The 20765-nt window shown below is 46.5% G+C and overlaps 1 protein-coding gene across 1 annotated transcript in view; it reads right to left on the bottom strand.

Annotated features, from left to right (window-relative positions):
* Positions 1 to 20765, bottom strand: part of MAP6 (microtubule associated protein 6) — a 43305-nt gene that overhangs the window by 5921 nt on the left and 16619 nt on the right. Inside the window, exons 2-3 of the mRNA XM_049822733.1 lie at positions 9465 to 9678; positions 7368 to 7564 (exon numbers count right to left, since the gene is read on the bottom strand). Of these exons, the coding sequence (XP_049678690.1) occupies positions 7368 to 7564; positions 9465 to 9678 (411 nt within the window). The remainder of the gene's footprint in view (positions 1 to 7367; positions 7565 to 9464; positions 9679 to 20765) is intronic.

The following is a 20765-nucleotide window of genomic DNA, read 5'->3' as shown; positions in this document are numbered from 1 at the left end:
GCAATGGGGACAAGGACATCCACTGCCCTGCGACTCCAAATCACTATTTCATTAAATTAAAGGGGCCTTGCCGGCTCGTGTCCCTGCTGACAAATCTTTTGTCTCCAAACAAGGCGGCCACAGTGAATTGGTCCTCAGTTGGGTACTAAATCCTGAACCAGGCCAAGAAGCAGGTCAGTCCAATGACCAGGGACTGCTCTCAGGATTTCCCTATCTTGACCATCAGGTACTGGCACCATCAAGTGCTCCTGGGTGCTGTTTAAGTGATGAGGACAGACCCATCTGCCCCAGCCATCATGTGGTGAGATCCCCTCCACCACGCACCGTGGAAGGTGCTCCTCACCCTCTGCTGTGACCCAGCTCTCCAGACTTCTCTCAGAGCCAGGCAGGGCACGCAGGGCACCAGCTCCCCACGGAGACATGGGAAGACCTAGCTTTGCTCAGGGGCTTGAGGTTGCTGTATGTCTCAGGCTCGGGTGGGTTGGGAGGTGGGCAGATGACAACGAGAGGGTTTCAGAAACGTTTCCCTCTTTCCATCTCTCAGCATTGAACTGCTGGCATTGAAGGAACGGTGATTATTCCTCACTGCTCTCACATATCGCAAGATCTGTCACTAATCCTCATCCATCATTTTTCTGGCGGCTGGTCCTTGCTGTTGGTTTTCGGTGGAGCAGACTCCCTGCAGGGAAAGCTGGCATTTTAGAAAGCATAAAGATGCCTTCAATCCATTAGCAGGCTTTTCTTTTATCCTTGGGCTCACGTCTCCTCCACACAACAGTCATGATTAGGGAGCAGTTACCAAGGCACCCTGCAACAGAAATTAAGACTGTTTACAAGCAATGCATAGTTTGTCATAAACCACCAGTCCTGAAGTACTCAGAGATGTGTCACCCCTCATTGCAGACCTCTGGGCTTGTGAGTAAACCCAGTGGCATTGGTGGAAATGCTTCCAACCCAGAAATCTCATGTGAATAAGGGTAAATAGAAGCAGGCTGTCAAATCCCCAATTGGATCAAACTTACCATGCCACCGCTGGAAACAGGGAGAGCTGAAGCCCATGTCTGAACACCAAAATATTTTCCAACTGTGCAAAAGATACTGTTCTTAGTGCTGACCATGGCCATGTCATCACATTCATACTAGGGAATTTCTTCTTCCCGTACAGCTCCTCTTCGTTATTTGATGTTGCTGTTGCTGTTGGGGATGGTGGTTATTCCTTGGATGTTGGGAGGTACCAGCTATGACAGAGACATCTTCTTAAAAAGTCCCTCTCTCTCCTGCACTGGCACATCTCTAAATAAACCCTAAATCCAAAGGATATCGTGACACAAGACGCTGTGTTTGCATAAGGGCTGACGAAACACCTGTACTCATTCTTTGACGTTGCTTTACCAGTCAGGGATGTAATAATGATAACTGAGGTTTTCAAAGGAAGCTCAGAGATTTGGAAGTGGCAAAATCAGTAAATCTCAGTCCTGTGCCCAAGGCACTTAAGCTCCTGTCTGATGCATGGAATGGAATGGAGAGCATCAGGCAGGAACCTCTTCATCCACCCATGCCCAAGGCTCCAGGGTGTGGGTGCTGAACCCCTCAGCACAGGATATATTTGAAAGCAACTGATTAAAGTTGGAAACATGCAGGCTATCCTGCTCACACCATGCAGCCAAAGTGACACCTCTGCAAAGCCGCACTCAGATGCTCTGTTATTTAGAGTTTGAGAAGCAGACTTGACTCTTTAAATTCCACACACCAATATTTTCTCTGCCCTCCTTGTCCCCACACCAGACATCAACACTAAGAATTAGGACTAATTTTGCTCCAGCCAGCACCTCCACCCTAAACGGTCTTAAAAGACAAAGCATTTCATTTTTAGTAACCCACCTCCAGTGCTTTGCATAGACATCATTCTCACAACAACCCTTGGAAATAGGTGGGCAGTGCCAGTCGCTAACGACTTGGCAAAGATTAAGGAGTGAGTCAGTAGCAGTGGGCTCTGACAGTGACGACTGGACCAGGGAGCCCAGGTCCCCATACCTGTCATCAGCCCAGTAGGTCCTACTGTCTCTTAGAAATGCATCCTGCCCCTTTGGGCTTTTTTTCCTTTGGTTTTTGCAATGCTGAGCAAGTTCAGAGCGCAATAGGGCAGCCAAGGCATGTTTTCCAGCACTGGATGTGGGCAGCTGGGTGGGACCAAATGGATTACGCTTCCATGCTGCAGCATGGAAAAGACCCCGTACCTTTGTGTCATGGGAGAAACATTTTGTTGGCCAACATGGATCGTCACAGATAAGCCCCATCAACGACCAATCTTTTAACAATGAACATTTTCTCCAATACCAGCTGCGGAGGGGTGAAATGATAAATCTCTGGACCTACAGCTCAGCTGAAACACTCTGAAGATCGTATAGTTATGTGTGATCGATGAATGGATGAAGCTGGTGGGGAAGGGAGAGGGAAGGCAGGGTGGTACGGCAGGACATCAGAAAGCAGCACTGTTATTAGCATGTAGTCACAGGTGGAATAAATTCAGAAATTGATTTGTAAACCAGGCAGGGATGAGAAGTAGTACCCAGAAACGGTAAGGCAGAAAAGGGTTGGTGCTCCATGGAAGTCAGCAGAGCTATGTTGGAGGAAAGTTTTCAAAATACACCCCCAATGCAGACAATTTTCCCTACGTTGGTGGGGATGTTATTGGAATATCCATTAAAAGAGACAACATGATTAAAAATTAAAATTGCAGGTAGGAGCTTACAGGCCAATTAAAAGAAAAAAGAGATGGAACTAAGATTAGGGTTCACCATTTAAAATAAAATTGTGCCCTCAGCCCTACTTTCGTCTCAGCCATCATTTTCTCCAGACAGCCAACGCTTTCATCAATATAAAATCAGTGCTTTGCACTTCCACAGACACTGCCAAGTGCTTGTTCAACGGTGGCTCGGCTTGCAGCACACTGGAAGTGCTCAATGCAAGAACTTGCCACCTCCTTTCAATGAGGATTTACAGGCCCTTGACCCCTCTCATGGGCCTTTCAGGTAGTTCTGGGCCAAAGCAAAAGCTGTAGGTAGTTGGAAAAGGTGTCTAATTAAGCAATCATCTCATCCACATCACCTCCCCTCCCTCCAGCTCTCGATGGGGCTCGGTTTCTGCTCCCTGACCCAGTGCAACGTGGACACGAGCGAGGTGCAGCAGCAGCCTGCATGCACCAACCTCCTGCTCAAGACACTGTATACGTAGAAAATAAAAGCAAACTACCTGCTGCGTCCACATGACTTCATTGTCCATCTTCACATTTGCAAAGGCTTAGCTCTCACGTCAGGCTAGTCTGAGGTTAGCGGCCATCTAAAGGGAGTCAGACTGTGACAGCTCAGTTGTCCCTACGGCAGGCATGGAAGTGGAGGCTCTAAGCAACACAAATCTGATTACGGTTGGAAGGGTGTTTCTTTCACTTAACTGTGCTTCTTATCGAGAAAACAAGGTCAAGGAGGTGGTATTCGTCTTTAGCATTTATTTATCATTGGAAAAAAAACCCCTTTGAGCAAGCAAAGATCACAAGCACGTCACAATCAATTGGCTATACATTAATTTGTGTGTGTGTGTGTTTGTGTGTGTCATTCTCATTAGAACAGCAAGAATGAAAAAGCACCACGAGGAGGTGTGCTTAACACATTACAAGAGACAATTTGTGATATGCAACCAAACCCAGGCCACAAAATATTAATTAGACACTTCCTATCTGCCTCCAAGAGGCAAGAGTTTGTGGAATTCATGGGAGCCATGTTTTCACACTGGACGCGTTGCAAAATGAAGAAGCGGGTGATCGGTGTGCAAAGCAGTCAGAAAACAGGAGCTCAGTCAGCAGTTAGCACCATTTTGCAGAAAGGAGTAACAGTACAATACAGTGAAAATGAGAAAGCAAGCAATAGACAGCATAGGAACTTTCACAGGGTAAAAAAGCAAAACATTTCTTTTTTTTTTTTCTTTTTACAAAGAAAGCAAAACATATTACAAATTAGCGGTGAAACAGAATCAGCATTGTGGTAGCTGGAAACACAGAACAGCAGAGCACTCTTTCCCAGTGGGATCGACAAGCTCAGAGTCCAAAGTGAACTTGAAACGGCAGAGATTTGGTCTCCTTTCTGATAAACCTGAGTGGGTTGGATGGGCATAAAGTCTGTGGAAGGTAGAGCAATGCAGGATTTCACCCTGAGGCCTGACCCTGCTGCAGTTCCTGGCATTCAACGCAATGCTAAACTGTGTGCTTGGATGTATGCTGAGGACCTGGTGCACATGGAACAAAGGCCGGGATTTATATCCCTATTTTGTTGCTGTCTGAGAGGGAGGTCCCCAGGTCCTACCAATCTCCCAGGCTCTTTTTGCAAAGATTGAAACCTTCCAAGGATCAGTTATCCCACCCAAAGAGAGGTGTCCAAAATAGGTCGCTCAATGGCCCTTGGAAAGTTCCTTCACTAGAAAGGGAATTTAGACCACTGGCTAGCTCTTCACACCTAGCTTTGTAGTTAGATGCCACCAAAAAACTTCACGCATTAAGGAAACATAAGGCCATATTCTGACCACTCACTGTGCACGTTTCATTCAAACACAGTGATGGATACTCTTCATTGAGAAGAAGCAATCCTGAAGCCCTGGATGGTGAGGAGTTGATCCAGAGTCATGAAGATGCTTGGATTAGGTGGGCTGAGCATCTTAATGCTGCTCCTTGGGCAAAATTTGGTTACCCTTGAAGTCAAGGGTTAAATTCCCATTGAATTCAAGGTGAAATGGTGGCTAGCATGGTGTCTCTTTCAATGTGAAACTTAGGGCCAAAAAATAATAGGGCGAATTGTTTGGCATGGTCTTTCCTTATGTACAGTGAGATCGGTGTGTTGGGCTATTGGTAACTGTCTACGTGCCTTCCTGACATGTTCTGCCTGCTGAGACACGTCATCTTCACGGCTGTTGCTATATCCTGCGATAGGAAAGGACATTACTGAAGAGTGTGACGATGCGTGAAGCATCTAAATGCCAAGGAATCACACCAAGTCTTGGAAGCTCAGGCTTCTCTGGCCAGTTGTCCCTTGTGCGGCGGGGTGGGAAGAGCTGTGAGCGACACTCCTCTCCACCAGCTCACCGCAAGCCTTTTGCCGAGCTGCTCTGGAGACAGAGCTGAGCTTTGCACTCGAGCAGTGCTGCAGGGGCTTCTGAGCACTCAGAAAAGCAATGGTCAATATGGACAGGTCAGCGTCTCCATGGAGCATGCACATCAAAAAATGCACTACATTCGCAAAGATTTCCACAGTTTTACTTCCTGGAGGATTTCCCTGGTTTCCTCCTAAACATTGGAGGTTTAAATATATATATTTCTATATATGAATATATATTTTCCACATACACAACCTGACTAGCTCATAGCACACAGTTCTAACACAGCTAAGCTTGGAAATACACCACTGAATTCAGAACACTACACTTACTTATACTCAAAGGTTTAGGCTGTTAGCGCAAGGCAAACAGGACAAATCACACAATACACTGAACTTGGCATTTATTCATTACTAAGGCCAGCAAATGTCACTATCTGTATACCACAGAGCTTTCCTCCTCTTTGGAAACTTTCTCTCAGCCTTGTAGTCCACCACTCACCTATGTTTCCAAAAGACCCGATTCTAATGGGGTGAGACCCCCAAAACGGGACTCCTCACCCTCACGGCTCATCCCTTTTTCTGTTAGATAGTTTCACATCTCTAAAATATCCTAGCAGCAAGACTTTCCTCATTTGAACATCTCTACAGCAACGCAGTTCTGATACTCTCCTCTTACACCACCTCCCCACCCTACTTCCCATCTCTCTTTGTTCTTCCCAATTGTCTGTTCTCTGAAAGTTTCAGGCTGGACTGCAAGTTAGGATAGAAATATTGAGCTGCAAAAAGAAAGAAGAACCCTGCATCTTGACTTGCAGCTACTCTGCTAAAGGAGAGCTTAACAGCTCAGTTTGGTGGGATCAAGATTAATCCTCATGTATTTAGGATCCAATCCAGAAGTTAGGCACGTAAATTTGGATTGGGACCATACCTCTCCCAGCTCCCCTTGACTCAATGACCCAGAGTCTGGGGTACGCAATGCCAGTCTGTTGGGCCAGTTCATACTCGCTGACAAATGGTCCTGCTGTGTTTACAGCTTCCAAACTGGTCTTGCTGGGCATGGGGATTTCCTAGAGTAAGAGCACAGTAAATAGGATTGAAACCCTGAGATCTTGCCTGGAGGGATTCTAGGGATCCCAGCAACTGGTTTATGGCCCTCTTAAGATGCTCACGAGCCAACATGAACTCCAACAGCTGGTAGAGTCAAAACAACGGGGGCTGACAGCTCTAGTCAACCTTGGTGACTCATTTCTTTCTACCCCTTGGAAGGTCACGTCTGCAAACTAAACCTCTTTCTGAAATCTAGCTCTGTCTACTGGCACCCCAGAAGTGAAGAAAGCAGACCAAGATTCAAAACAAACCTGGAATAACTAAAAAGATCCATAACCTAGGGGAAACAATAGGGAAGAACAGCCTGCTGATAACCTAGTCTGACCTGCCACATGCTTGGGAAGTCTTCACTGCTCTCTGTGCCTTCCCTCACTCCTTTTTTTTTTAAAATCAAGGACTTCCAAGTGGTGTTGATGGATGAAGCTGCCTTGATGCAGCTAGACCTACCCCCTAGCTACCCTGGGGTAAGATTTGGCCCTTTATTTGCACAGGATCTCCTTTCCCGTTGCTTCTTGGAGCGAAAGTCCCACCAGTGTCACCAGGGGAAATTGCTCTTGGCCACACCACTGATTCTAGTGGATTTACAGCAGATCCACAGCACCATGAACGAACCTCTGATCCTCTCTGCCTCCAAAAAACCTTCCACCTGCTGACACCAGTGGGACAGGGCCTAAGAACGGCCAACCCCAAAAGGGCCTCATGGGATGAGAGCACAGCCCCTTCATGGCTCTACGGGCACTTCCACGCCGTCAAAGCATTGAAGGCCCAGGCCTGAGGAAAGGGACAGGCTGTTGGACGCAATCACGGTTGATCCATCACCTTCATCTCCTATGACCCCACTTGTGCATTCCCACGTCCCTCACTCTGTGCAGAGCCGTGTTGTGCAGGCAAAGCAGAACAACCTGACCTCAGAAACAAGGATTCCCTAATCCTCCTTGGAAATAAAACAGAAAAGCTTCTAATACAGTCAGAACAAAAAGCAGATTAGAAGCCTCTAATTAATTTTGTGGCCTTTATTTAATCAAAGAAAAAAAAAAGGGAAGAAAGAAAAAAAGAAAGAAAGAAAGAAAGAAAGAAAGAAAAGGAAAAAAAGGAGAAAGAAAGTGCAGTGACATTTACTCTTTTGCCTCAGCCAGTTTATTGTTCATCTCTTTACTTTTCTCCTTGTCCTCTGGCTTTGCTGTGTTGGAGGTCTCGGCGCTCTTTTTCTTGGCAGCCCGGCCAGATGCAATCTGCTTGTCTTTGGCCTTTTTCAGGGGTTTATGGCTTGTTGTGGTCTTTTTTGGTTTGGAAGGCTTTACGCTAGGCTTTTCCACCTGTATGGAGGGCAACATGCAAAACGACAACACAGAGATGGAGAGAGAGAGAGAAAGAGACACAAGGACAGGTGGAAAACAGGATTTAGATCAGAAACGGCATGAATGCTGCTTATCTACTCAGCTACGCCCTGCCACAAAGGGAGGGGAGCAGCCGGGGGCATGCTGAGTTGCAAACGGCCAACTCCTTTCACGGCGTTGATGCCCTGAAATCACCGTGCCCCTGAAGCCAGCAGAGCCCATTGTATCCAGATCAGGACACAGCAGGGTAAATGGGAGAGGGAATATTATCAGTCATTTTATCAATTCCTCCATCTTTCTCGGACTTCAGGAGGGGCTTTGCAAGCCCACAGGAGATTGTCTCTCGGGATTTGAAGCAGAGAAATGATGCTCAGGACAAAGACGCTGTTACAAATCCCCACCTTTCTTGCAGGACATGACTCCTCAGTCTGTTTGTCCCATAACAGATTGCCACAACGGAGGAAAATCACTTGGGGACAGATGGGGTGCAGGACTCCAGTTGGCACCTGAGCAAAGGCCACAACAGTGTCTTGTACCCACCTGTCTCTACAGCCCCCAAAATAGGGAGAACAACTTCAAAATTAAGGAGGAACAGAAGCCTTCAGCTCCTCCATGCTGGCCCTGCCATCCCTCTGAGACCTCTTATAAGCTCTGGGAAGCACTTATAAACTCTGGGAAGGACAAATGGTCCTAGGTTTAAAATTGCACAGACTGACTCCTTTTATATGCAGATCCTCCACTGCTCCTAGAAAACAAGGCTGGAAGACGTTTCAGCCTAGGCCCTTCTCGACACATGTCCTCAATCTGATCAAAGCCAAAAGTGCTTACTGTCAAAATCTGTGGAGCGCTCTGAATTAACTGCAGATGAAGATCTGGCTCTTACCATGTTGTTCCTGGGACAAAGGGTAATGTGGGGTGCCTATAGTTTTGGAGGGAGAAAGAGAAAGCTGTCTAGATAATCACCTGGGAAATGACAATGCAAAAACCTCTTCATCTGGGCCCTATCCTCACTTCTTTACAGCTTGACATATTGTCTCCAAAGTGCATCAACCTGTACTAGAGCCCATAGAATCACAGAATGGTTTGAGTTGGAAGGGACCTTAAAGATCATCTAGTTCCAACCCCCCTGCCATGGGCAGGGACACCTTCCACTAGACCAGGTTGCTCAAAGCCCCATCCAACCTGGCCTTGAACACGGCCAGGGATGGGGCAGACACAACCTCTCTGGGCAACCTGGGCCAGAGCCTCACCACCCTCACAGTAAAGAATTTCTTCCCAATGTCTAATCTAAACCTGCCGTCTTTCAGTTTAAAGCCATTACCCTTTGTCCTATCACTACATGCCCTTGTAAAAAGCCCCTCTGGCTTTCTTGTAGGCCTCCTTTAGATACTGGAAGGTTGCAATAAGGTCTCCCTGGACCCCTCTCTTCTCCAGGCTGAACCACCCCAACTCTCTCAGCCTGTCCTCACAGCAGAGGTGTTCCAGCCCTCTGATCATTTTCGTGTCCCCCCCTCTGGACCCGCTCCAACAGGTCCCTGTCTCTCCTGTGCTGAGGACCCCAGAGCTGGACGCAGAACCGCAGGTGAGGTCTCACCAGAGTGGAGCAGAGGGGGACAACGACTTCCCTCGACCTGCTGGCCACGCTGCTGGCGATGCAGCCCAGGATATGATTAGTTTTCTGGGCTGTGAGCTCACATTGCCAAGTCATATTCAGTTTTTCATCCACCACTATCTCCAAGGTGGATCCCCAGATGCACCCACTGCTCAGAAATGAAAATGCCACATAAGGGGAACGGCAGCAGGCAGTGTTGAGCCCAGCCTTACTGCGTTGGACAAGTCCCACCAGGACCAGTGATGGCCCTGCCGCCGCGTTTCTCACCTTTGGCGGTTCTTTGTAGGGTTCGCTGTAGAGAGTGCGTATCCTTCTGCGCTCCAGGAATTTGTTATCAGCTGGAGCAGGCTTACTGGTTTCCCCCTTGAATTGAGCACTGTAACTGGTTTCATGGGTCATTTTCTCCTCTGGCGGCTTGTACTGGGCCTTCGCTTTTATAGCTTTCACAGGTTTGACGTCTACCCAGGGTCTGAACTCGTTTCTGAAGATCAAAAAAGAAAGGGGGTGCAGGAATTAAACCAACAGCACAGTAGCGGTAATGTGGGAATGGAATCCCCCATTGCTCAATAAGGTCTATTTGGAAGGGCTTTAGCTGCCACCCAGTCAGGTTTACCAAAAAACTGGCTCCCAACAGCTCACTTTTTACCTCATCCAAAACCCATTGACACATTAGGAGAAGTTCAAGTGAAATTTGGTCTATTAAAATCAGCCAGTCCTGGGCACCAAACAATCTGCTCGTTGTGTGACAATGGTCAAATGCCCTCTGCAAATCTGGCCTCAGACGTGACTGCGATGCTTTTTTTGAAAACATAAGATGCTTTTCTCTCTCTACAGCTTCACCTCTGCACTGAAGCTACCTGAAAGCAGTTCCTGACTCTTGCAATTACGGTGCAAAAGAATATTTAGAAAGGAACATCAAAATTCATATTCTGCAACTCAACACAGGACACACATTTCTCAGCAAAATTCCCTGCAGGCAAGTGAGCTGGGGGATTCAGAAGTGTAAGGAGCCAAGATTTCCAAGACGCCCCTTACCCATGCCTGTAAGTAGTGAATTGTATCATTTTGCCTATATTGCACCAAATTATGCACAACAGTTGGGTTAATTCTGTAAAGGATTAGTTTAAGATAAAACTGCCTTAGACGTAAACTCAAGCAGAGTAGGAAATGCACACTTTATCAGGTATTGTGAGCTATGGCTTCTCTTTATTAGCCGATGGTGAATTTCCAACTTACTGAAAAAATAATAACACCATCTTTCATTTCTTTTGGACAAAGCTGCAACTTTTTTGAGCAAAAAAAACCCCCAAACACATTTCAAACATTTTTAGCATCTGCTGGACACATTGTGGTTCCCATCCACAGACTCCTTCTCTTGCATTTTGTAGTTCTTCCCAACAAAGCACCAACATCTTTCCAGTTTTGAAGCAAACCAAATTGCCATTCATCTGAAAATGGGGATGGAGAAACCCCAAGTGTGTTGCTACATTAAACAGGTTGTGCTCATAATCCTAGGCAGTATTTAGATTCTTAAGACTCCAACGCAAACTAGGAGCTGTCCTAATGGTGGTGATCCAAGCCCTCCACAAAGGGTTGAATTTTCCGTGGAAATCAAAGCCCTTGTCTTAATTTCAGGACCTCTAAGGCAATGGGACCACTAACTCACAGACCCTGTTCCCCCCCCCTGCTCTGTTCCACTCAACCACCTTTGGGTTGTGTTGCTTGTTTTCAGCCTGGTTTATTAGGGAAATGAACTCTGTGTGAAGGTACTGCCAGTCAATCCTTTCCCATAATAGCTCTGAACATCTGAATCAGCTTCAACCAAATTTGACAAATGGGCATGGAGATATTCGGCTTTTACTTTTATGAAGATAAGCAGTTGGACTAACTCCAGAGACTCAGGAAAGCTTCAGTAATGGACATGCACACTTCATCGGTCATCAGAGGATCTGCTTAGACAGGGAGGCTAAGCTGCAGAAGTCCATCTGTTGTCCTCAGGGACCAGTAATAAATGGTCCCTTCACGTGTAGGATCAGTGCAGCTCCCTGCCCACCCAGTACTACATTTCCCATTCACATAACCCCCGTGCAAAGACAGAAAATACCTTTCCCTTCCAAAAGAACTGCTGGTTGCAACAGTCTCCCGGGTGTGTTTCTCCTCCTAAGACACCTATATTAAGGTCTCACCACATCTGCAGGGTGACTGTGTCCTTCTGGTACTCAATGTGGACTGGCCAACACAGTCAGTGGAGCTTGGAGAGCCCTTCTCCCTTCCCTGTCCCAAAGATGGGTGACTGCTTTAGGATGAGCTGAATGCCTCTTTGGGCTCTGTTAACCGACTAGATCTCCACTGATAGGAATACAAATATCTAGTACATGTGAAGACACTCAAACACACACCCCTAAATGTAGGTATCTCTATGAGTCAAATCCCACCTCCAACTCTCCATCCTTTCTTATTGTTGATTCTACCTACATCTACTTTTTATTTTCCCTGAATTTCTTCATTTCCCTCCCCCTCTTTTACTATTCAGCCCTTCCTGGGCTTGGATAATAGTGCCTGTTTGAAGGATGCTCTTCTTCATGGAACTGAATGAGCAATACATGAATGGGCTCGTTTGTGTCCTCTTGGTTCCTGTTCACTGAATGTCACCCATTTGTTCACAGATATTTGTCTGCAGTCCATTGCTAAAATATCCCTCCTGCATGAAGAGCTGAGAGAAAGGAAGAAGAAACATCTTTAAAGAACTGGATTAAAGACGTGAACACGTTACTGACAAACTCAAAGTTCAACCCGAGCTCCTCAGACAATAAGAGGCTTCTTCCTAGGATCCACTTTTGCTCCGAAGTAGATTTATATTTTCAACTACTTTCCAAAGGAAATAAAATAATGCACTAATTCTCTCCACCCATGTCCATCTGTCACTCAGATCCCTCCCCAGCATCTTCTAAACCTGTTAGCTATTTTCTATCATATTTGTGACAGAGGTAGAAATCTTGGAGGTTAAAGTCACACCACCTTTCCTCAAAATCGGTGAGTGGGCACAGGAGGAACATCCAAATGGTGTTCTTCAGCTGAGGGAAAGACAGGTAAAGTTCATTTTCTTACTTATTGTAGGGCCGGCTGCCCAACCAGCCCACATGGACCACCATAAGCACAGCTTGCATCTACAGAACCAGAGACAAAGGATGGAGGCTGTAGTAACATGCACATAGGTGCTGGCCTTTAAAGATGGAACACAAACCAGTATTTATTCATTCTGTTGCTCATAAAATGCTGGTTAATATGGAGGTGAGCTTTGAAGCAGCGTGATCGTATTTGTTACCATAGCGCCTGGCAACCTCATTATGCATCACATTATGCAAACATACAGAAAAAGACAGGCTGCTCCCTGAAAAGCCTGTGATCTCTGTAGACAAGGCAGACACATGAGGTGGGGAAAAGGGGGAAAAAAGCCTTGTGCTACCTGTGGGCTGGCAGGGAATGCACTTCTGCACTCCCATAAGCTGGTTGCTGAAATGCTAAAGCGAGAGATCGTGCAATAGAGCTGGGCTGTTAATGCAACAACCAATCTCAGCTGACTTGAGCATGAATTCCGCTGCTCTTCTCCATCCTTGCTTTGCTGCTCGTAATGCAGATGTAACAATTCTGTGAGTACTCAGCTCCTCTGTACTTGGTGACAGGACCCTTGACTACCCTACATCTCCCAAGATGAGCCTGGCTTTGCAGGCAAAGGATAGACCAGTAGCTGTTCCTAGGTGGATGCATGCTGATGCACTATGTCCGCTGGCTCTGAAATAGCTCACCCACAATCTTCTCTGGAAGTGGAGGATAGAAGGCTATTAATCTTGAAATGTTTTACAGTGTTGACTAAGAAGTTGTAAATACCAGACATGTCACATGGATTCAGTGCACATCTAGAAATAACAGGTTGCCCAGAGAGGTGGTCGTTGCCCCATCCCTGGAGACATTCAAGGTCAGGTTGGACGGGGCTTGGAGCAACCTGATCTGGTTGAAGACGTCCCTGCTCATGGCAGGGGGGTTGGACTGGATGACCTTGAAAGGTCCCTTCCAACCCAAACCGTTCTGTGATTCTATGGTTCTATTCTAAATCCTTTTCAGGCAAATGTGCATGATTTCACATCACCAGCTATTACACTAGAGCCAGTCCCTCCCTTCAAGCATGTGAGACAGCATGGGCCACGTTCATATGGAGTCCTACCACACCTGGGAGGGACCAGCTACTCCAAACTGTGACCACGCTCAAGCACCCAGTGTGCTGAAATCTGCACATCTATTTATCCAGAGCTTGCAGAGGCAGTAGAAGAAGAGACTCAGACCATTTCCTACCGCTACATCTGCTGCAGCAAGCTGATCTCAGTGCCTGGTTTTGATATTCAGGCAACACATAAACTGCAAAAAAAGTGTCACTAGAATAGACACAGGCTATTCTGTGCTGGTTGCATCAGTGCCCAGAGATTCAACTTACCATGGTTAATTAGCACAAAAGTGCTAATTCCTAAATCTCTCTGTCTCCACCACAGATGAGAGAGGGAAAAAAGCCCATTGGGAACTGCCCTTGGAATATGCCAGCTCCTGAACCCAGCCCAACAATTGCTTGGAAAAGTACTAGTTACCCTGGGCCAAAAATGTAGGCAGGAGTGTGCTGGCAACTTCACAGCCTGGATCACCACATTTGAGTGCCAGGCGCGTTGAATTTAACTAATGCAAAGTATGAATGAGGAGGCAGGTGCCCTGCTTGGGGTTTGCAGCTCTATTAATTGTAGGGATGAGAGGGATGTCTCAGGAAGGTGACCTAAATCCCTCTTCCATCAAAAGTCTGTCTGATACGGTCCTACGTCACCATGAGGTCATGTTGTCCAAACAGTGCACGGCACGGCTACACCCTCTCAGGGCAGTCGCACGGTGCCATCTGGAACTCGCCTGATGCTCCAGGATATTTATGTCACTCAGAGATGCTGCTTTATAAAGTGACATACTCCTTATATGCAGCAAAGGAGTGAGAGAAAAAGCAGCAGCTTTCAGAGTTGATTTTTTTTTTTTTTTTTGTATTCTGGGATTAGTAAAAATATCTGTTCTCTAAGATATTGTATTGGTTGCTCCTGTAACACTAAAACGAAGCCTGGCTTGGGGTCCCCCCTGCAGTTCTGAGACCTCCCTCACTACTATTTAACATCCCAAGGCCAATTTGTGGGGAAGGTGCCCAAAAATTACAAATTCCGTCTGCAATCTGAAACACGCCCTGAAAATGTTATTTTTCCCTGTTTGGAGAACAGCCAGTCATAGCGGCGTCTGGACCACCACAGACTGCTCCACACAAAATTAGCGCTGAAAGTATTTCAGGAGCGTGCTAGACGCCATCCTAAAAGAGCCCAGCCTCAAAGCTCACCTAAAACCCGAGCAAAAGCCTTTGCTCACGCTGCTCGGGTGAGTCACAGGCATGGACTAGCACCAGTATGGACATACCCCAGAGGCACAGCTTAGTCCAGCTCTGTAATTCTTTATCTAAGGGATTTCCATTGCTCTTAATTTTGCTGAGGAAGATTTTAAGAATTGCTACCTTGGCATGAAACAGAGGGGTTGAACTGAAATAGCAGCAAATTACACGTCTCCTAATTTTCTGCCTAGCTCTCGTCCCAGCCTTACAAAGAATAATTAGAATCAGTCGGGAATCCAGTGCTGACCTGAAATGGAAATGGAATGGAAACTCAACAAAAAGGAGTGTATGAGGCATCAGATGACCTTTTGCAAGCCAAGTCCAACCGGAAAAATTCCCAGTGAAGATAAAGGGAGTTTAGCCATCTACAGACCTGAGGAGAACATAGGGCTGCATAGGATGGGGCAGACGCCTTGCAAATTAATAGGTAGTAGATCTTCTTATAAGATGACAGTAGCCTGGGGAGGTGGTGGCCTGGTCTATATCCATTAAAGGCAAGAGTCGCTCACCAGTGGATACCACAGTGCTCTCGCATGAGGCTTCATCCACCCTCTTTACTGTAATTGCATTTTCCCCTTGGCTGAGGATTGCTAAGGTGGTTGCGGAGGAGGGTGACCATAACATCTTCCCCCACCCCTGCCAGGGGACACGGGGTTGATGTGAGCTCCAAGCTGTGGCACGCAGCCGCCTCTGGAGATGCTCGCCAGCACTCAGGTAGGCACCGATTGCCTTCATCTACTGATGCCAGAGCAAAGCCAAGAGAGGGAAGGAGGGTGAGACAGAGCCAGGTTCAACCACTTCAAAGCTTCCACTTACACTGAAGGACTTTGAAGAGCGGTTACGTTTGTTCAGAATCAGCTGGATTCTGCTGACAGCAGTTTTACCGGCACTGAGCCACCCAGTTCCCTCATCGTGACGTGCATATATGAAATAATGAATGGCGCAGAAAAGGGAGACCAGGAACTTCATGGTGGAGTCCTGCACAGAAGGGATATTTCTAGCTTAATTTAAAAAACTATAGCTCAACCAAAAATGAAAAATATTCAGATTTTTCACTGGGAAAAAAAAAATCCTTTATGAAATGTTTGGCCTGAAATGTTTCATTCATTCTGAAATTAACGTTTAACTTTCTTTTTCAGTTTCTTTAATTCTTTTCCATCCCATTTTTTACTTATTCTACTCAGGATAACATGAAACGACTATGAATCCCCTTATGAAGAAAAACATCAAAACCTGCTTCACAAGGAATATTTCAGAACATCACATTTCTCCTTAATATTCCTCTAAACAAAACAGCGATGAAAAAATATATATATTGGCCAAACTAAGTAGCAAATTTGTCTGGGATTTTCAAACTATTTTGCCTTTCTGGAATAAAGCATCATTTGCTCCCAAATATTCTCCAGCTCCCTTTTCCCTCTTAATGCAGGAAAAGAGATGTTCAGTGAAATGAAACAGTGGGAAACCTGAAATCAATGATAACGCCCGGTCAAACTCTGGAACTCAATGCCAAAGGAGGTCATTGAGGTCCAGGGTTTAACGAGATTTAATTGTCATGGCTGTTCAGATGGATATTGAGAATATTCAGAGGTATCAAAGGAAATTTCAGCAACACATCCTCGAGAAAATCATTACCACTGCTCTTCAGCATTTAGCTGTCCTCTACAAACTATAGGCCAAAGCAGGAGCAATTCCACACTGTAGGAATCTCATCTCATCTCCCTCCGATTGTCTGGTCCTGGCTGTGATCAGCCAGAAGATATTGGACTAGCTGGACTGCGAGCAAATTTTGCTCACAAAGGCTTGCTCATATGAGGAGCATGCACATGTTTTGATCATAAAGCTGTTCTCTTTTCTAATGTGAACAGGAAAATTCCATTTGGGCTCAATATAAACAGGCTGTGTATCCTCCTGCAAACACAATTAATTTTAAAGATAAGCCTGATCAATGGTTACCGTTCTGCAAGAGCCAAAGCATGACTCCTAAGACATTTTCAGCAATAAAGGAACACTGCCCCACGCTGAGGTCCCTCGTGCAATAGTAAACGGCACAATGTGTTCTTGCCTCCCAGAGAAATAAGTCTAAACTCCTGAACCTGGACGATTCCTTGCTGCTTCTGACAGCCTGACATGTTACTGCAACAGAGTGTGTCCCCTGCACCCCAAGACAGTGGCTTCAACCATTTCATCCCATCTCCCACCCCAGTCCCCTTTAGTTAAAAGGTCAATTCCAACCAACTCCTATTGCAATGGTCTTGTCCACGTACAAAATTTGCCATGGCAAGTGCAAGAACTACCCCCTCATTGTCTGCTGCATCAAGTGCCCTGTCTCCAACTCCTACGTGGATGCTTAATGACAGCTTTATCCTCTAATGCTCATGCTATTATCTTGTACACAATAATTTACTGTAAAGCTGCACTGAGACTGTGAATGGTATAATGAAGCTCCTGGTGCCCGAGATTATTTTTTCCCAAACATTAATAATCAACCTCTAAGACATGCACACACACACATATACATACGTACAGAGAGCAAGTCAGTTTGGATCAGCCAATATTTAACTGCGTACAAAGACTAAAACAATGTGATATATTAATGCATGAATTTGAAACTTGGACAATGCACAATGGTGTAAGTGTGAGCAGGGTGGGGAGGGACCAGTATGTGTGGACATCCCTGGTTAGGGCCCATCAACTACAGCACTGGCAGAGAAGAGGAGGAAAGTGCTGAGCCTTCAACGAGGCGACTTTAGCACTGGCTGAAGCAGGCTATGAGCAAGATATGATTAATGTACCGAAGAGGATGAAGTCAAGTCATCTGGCAGAGCAGAACCATGCTGCGATCCATTAATAAAAGTTGCTTGAGTCAGCAGCCCACAAATCGTGGATATTGCGCTGCCTGAGGGCCATGGAGCATGGCCTTCCAAGGAGGCAGAATTATTGCACATGCTGTCATGTCTCAAACGTCACAAATACCTGACTGAAGATGACGGTGAACACTGCAGAGGGCCAAGGAGCTGAGAGAGCGATGTAGTTGTGGGAGAGTAACCCCAAGAGTAACAGCCCTGCCACTGCTCCTGTCTCAGCACAGCGAAAAAGGCAAGTTGAGGACCATCCGTGAGGGACAGCCAGCCACTGGGATACTGAGCAGCTTGAAGGGGGCCACGTATGACAGGGAAGGGTGAGATAAATCCCCACGCTCAGACTAGATGGCACGTCTGGGCACCTTGGACACACAAAGTCCACTTTGTGGACCTCAGGGTAAACACCAGCACCCCCATGATCATCTCCTTCCTTCCACTGCTACCTTCACCTTAGCTCCACTCTTGTGCTCCACCAACCCTGGGGAAAGCACAGTCCGGGCCAGATAAAGGGCATCCATCAGCATCTGCTACAGCCCGGCAGCGCAAGGTCCCCCCTACCTCCTGGTGGCTAAATACCCACCACAGGGAAAAGCGTGGACTCTCGGGAAGATAACACTGGGAGATCCCACTGCAGAAATGCCAGAAACCAGGGAAAGGTCCACCTGGAGATCCGAGGAGAGGTTAAACCCAACAGCAGTGACACCTCAGGAACCCTCCTGGTGTGAAGCACAACCCCATGGAGGTTTGCCAATTTATACCTCTCTGATTTTCCCTTGATGTTATAAGCTTATGTGTCCTGCTGATGAAGGGACACACGTTGGCCATTCCATACAGAAGGCGCTGTGCTTTCTTCGTACGTGCTCAAGCCTGTAAAGTTGGTGAATTCAATGCTGGTGTCACCAATGAAGCCAGTCGATGTAGCCTGTTAGGGAAGCTCCCAGGGTGAGTGATCACAGCCTGACGTTTCTGAGCATGCCTGCAGAAACAACCCATCTGTAAAGGTCATGTCCAGCCCTGGAAAATGGGTCAGGGCCAGGTCGAAGCTCTGCTAACATCCCATTCCATGGCCTGTAGGTCTATTCTCCAGCTGGTTGGAGCAAGAGCAGTGCCTCATCCCCCTTGTCCTCCAAATGGGCAGATGATTAAAATTTGCCACAAGGTTAAACAAAGCAAGCAGCTCGTGGCACGGATGCTTTGACACAAAAGCATCTTTATCGACAGGGTGCTGTAGCAAGATTCGGATTGGGAGAAGTATTGCCACAGGCAGATCTGGATGGGTTGCAGAAACCTGAACAGGGGGAGGAGAGCCAAAGTGCCAAAGAGTGTCACATATCCGACTCCCTTGCAAGATGACATGCACAACTGCATGGCTACATCAAGGTATGAAGACATGAATTAACTAGGGTCACCCATTAAGGTCCCAGAGAGAAAAACCCTCCAGAAGAAACCTTTGTATTAGGAAAAGTGGAAGAACTTGCAAAGACAACACAGCATTGTAAATTCTGCTCTTCTTCAAGTGCAAAGATTTTTCAGTGCAATTCATGCTCAGTGCAACGAACTTATTCAAATATTCGATGGGATACAGAGAAACCGGCAGCTGCTGAAGCTGTGCTCGGCTGGTGGCCTCATGAGCCTTTAGCTCCAGCTGTTTTCAGCACCTTGTTTCAAGTGTCTGAAGACACAAACAAGAGATGAATTAAAAATGCATTATTTCAGTTCAGCAGAACCCTTGAGCACATGCACAGTGGCTCTTTGCTGCTCCTGACATGAAAATATGGGCAGAAATGACTTCCTGAATCAGAACTTGGTGGACCACACTCCAAAAGCTATATGTGAAGCCATGATGTGACTTGTAAGAGGGGAATCTGGTGCAGCAAAATGTGCTAACTAAGGCTGGGGAAAATGAATCTTTTTAGGTCAAATGAAGCAACCGCATTTCACAAACTCATAGTATGATCAGACCACCCCAGAGATCCAGCAGCGGGATGGGGACGCAATCCAAAGGCATCACCTTTCAGCAACGACAGGCCAGACAGTTACAGAACTGAAGAGCTGCTGCCCAAGGAGAAGAACAGTGCATCTCACTGACCAGCACTGGCAACAGCTCTGGTCCAAAGTGTTCCATTCACACTGCTGGGGGTTTCCACAAAGACCATTCTACCCTCGTAGTGCTGGGCAGGGACTGCTGGGGAAACCCTCCCACCTTGACTTTCCTGGAAGCTCTGGTGTGAAGCCGCTCGAGCTCGTTGCCAGCTCCTGTTCCCCAGATCCTGGCCCTTCTCCAACCTGAGGATGCTTTAGTGATACTGCAGTTCAGCTGCATAGGAACCGCAAGGTCTGCCCTTGAGGCAAAAGATGGAGATGGGTGGTGCTGCGGACGACAGGTTAGATTTTGTCCGAATTTGTTCAATTTTCATCCAAATCACGGATGCAGAAGGATGGGTGTCTCTGAAGGAAGGCCGGGACATAGCTGTTTGACATGAAACAGCTCTTCTGTCACAGCAATGTTATTCGACTAGCTGTATTTTTCTGCTCCCTTCAGGGAATCATTACTTCCCTTCTTTCGCTGTTTCTAATGCAGCTCAAAATCAGGGTTGCTTTTGATTTCATTTCTAGTCTCCATGACAGTGTAATTGCTCACCCTGGCACCGGAGTAGAAATAGATTCAGCAGTAAAGGGAGTAAAGGAGGAAGATGGTGAAACGTAAATAGCAGCTATTGTTTTGCCACTGCATTGATGACTATTATTTGCTCCTCACTGTAGTAGCTACTATATGACTGTATCTGAATATCCTTCATATGCTGATTGGGCACCGGGTGTCCTAAAACTTAATCATACACATGAAAAATGAAGACGCTAGTTAGTCACAGTCTGAGTTTCAGTTAATATATGAAAGCAATTCTGGTGTGGGCTTTAATAGAAGACCTAGTCACCTGATTTCAAAAGGTTTACACGTCCAAGATGGCAACAAGGCAAATGCTAGGAAAAGGGCCATCATGGATCAGGATCCCCATGAACATTCATGGGGGAGGCATTGAGGAACAAGCACCATGACCACTAAGTAAAAGAGCAGTAAGCCAAGCCCCATGGCAAATGTAGTGCCCAGAATATGTGGTATTCTGTTTTTTTCTTGCACTGGGCTGGAGCAGTAACATGCTGCTGAACATCCAATGCAAAGAAAATCTTGAATACCACATATTTCTTCTGTACCTACTGCCCATGGCAGGTAAATACATGGTCTAACCC

Source organism: Accipiter gentilis, chromosome 19, assembly GCF_929443795.1.
Source record: "Accipiter gentilis chromosome 19, bAccGen1.1, whole genome shotgun sequence".
In the NCBI taxonomy this organism is placed as follows: Eukaryota; Metazoa; Chordata; class Aves; order Accipitriformes; family Accipitridae; genus Astur; species Astur gentilis.
Note: the sequence above shows the minus strand (reverse complement) of the source record. Positions and strands in the feature narration are given on the sequence as shown.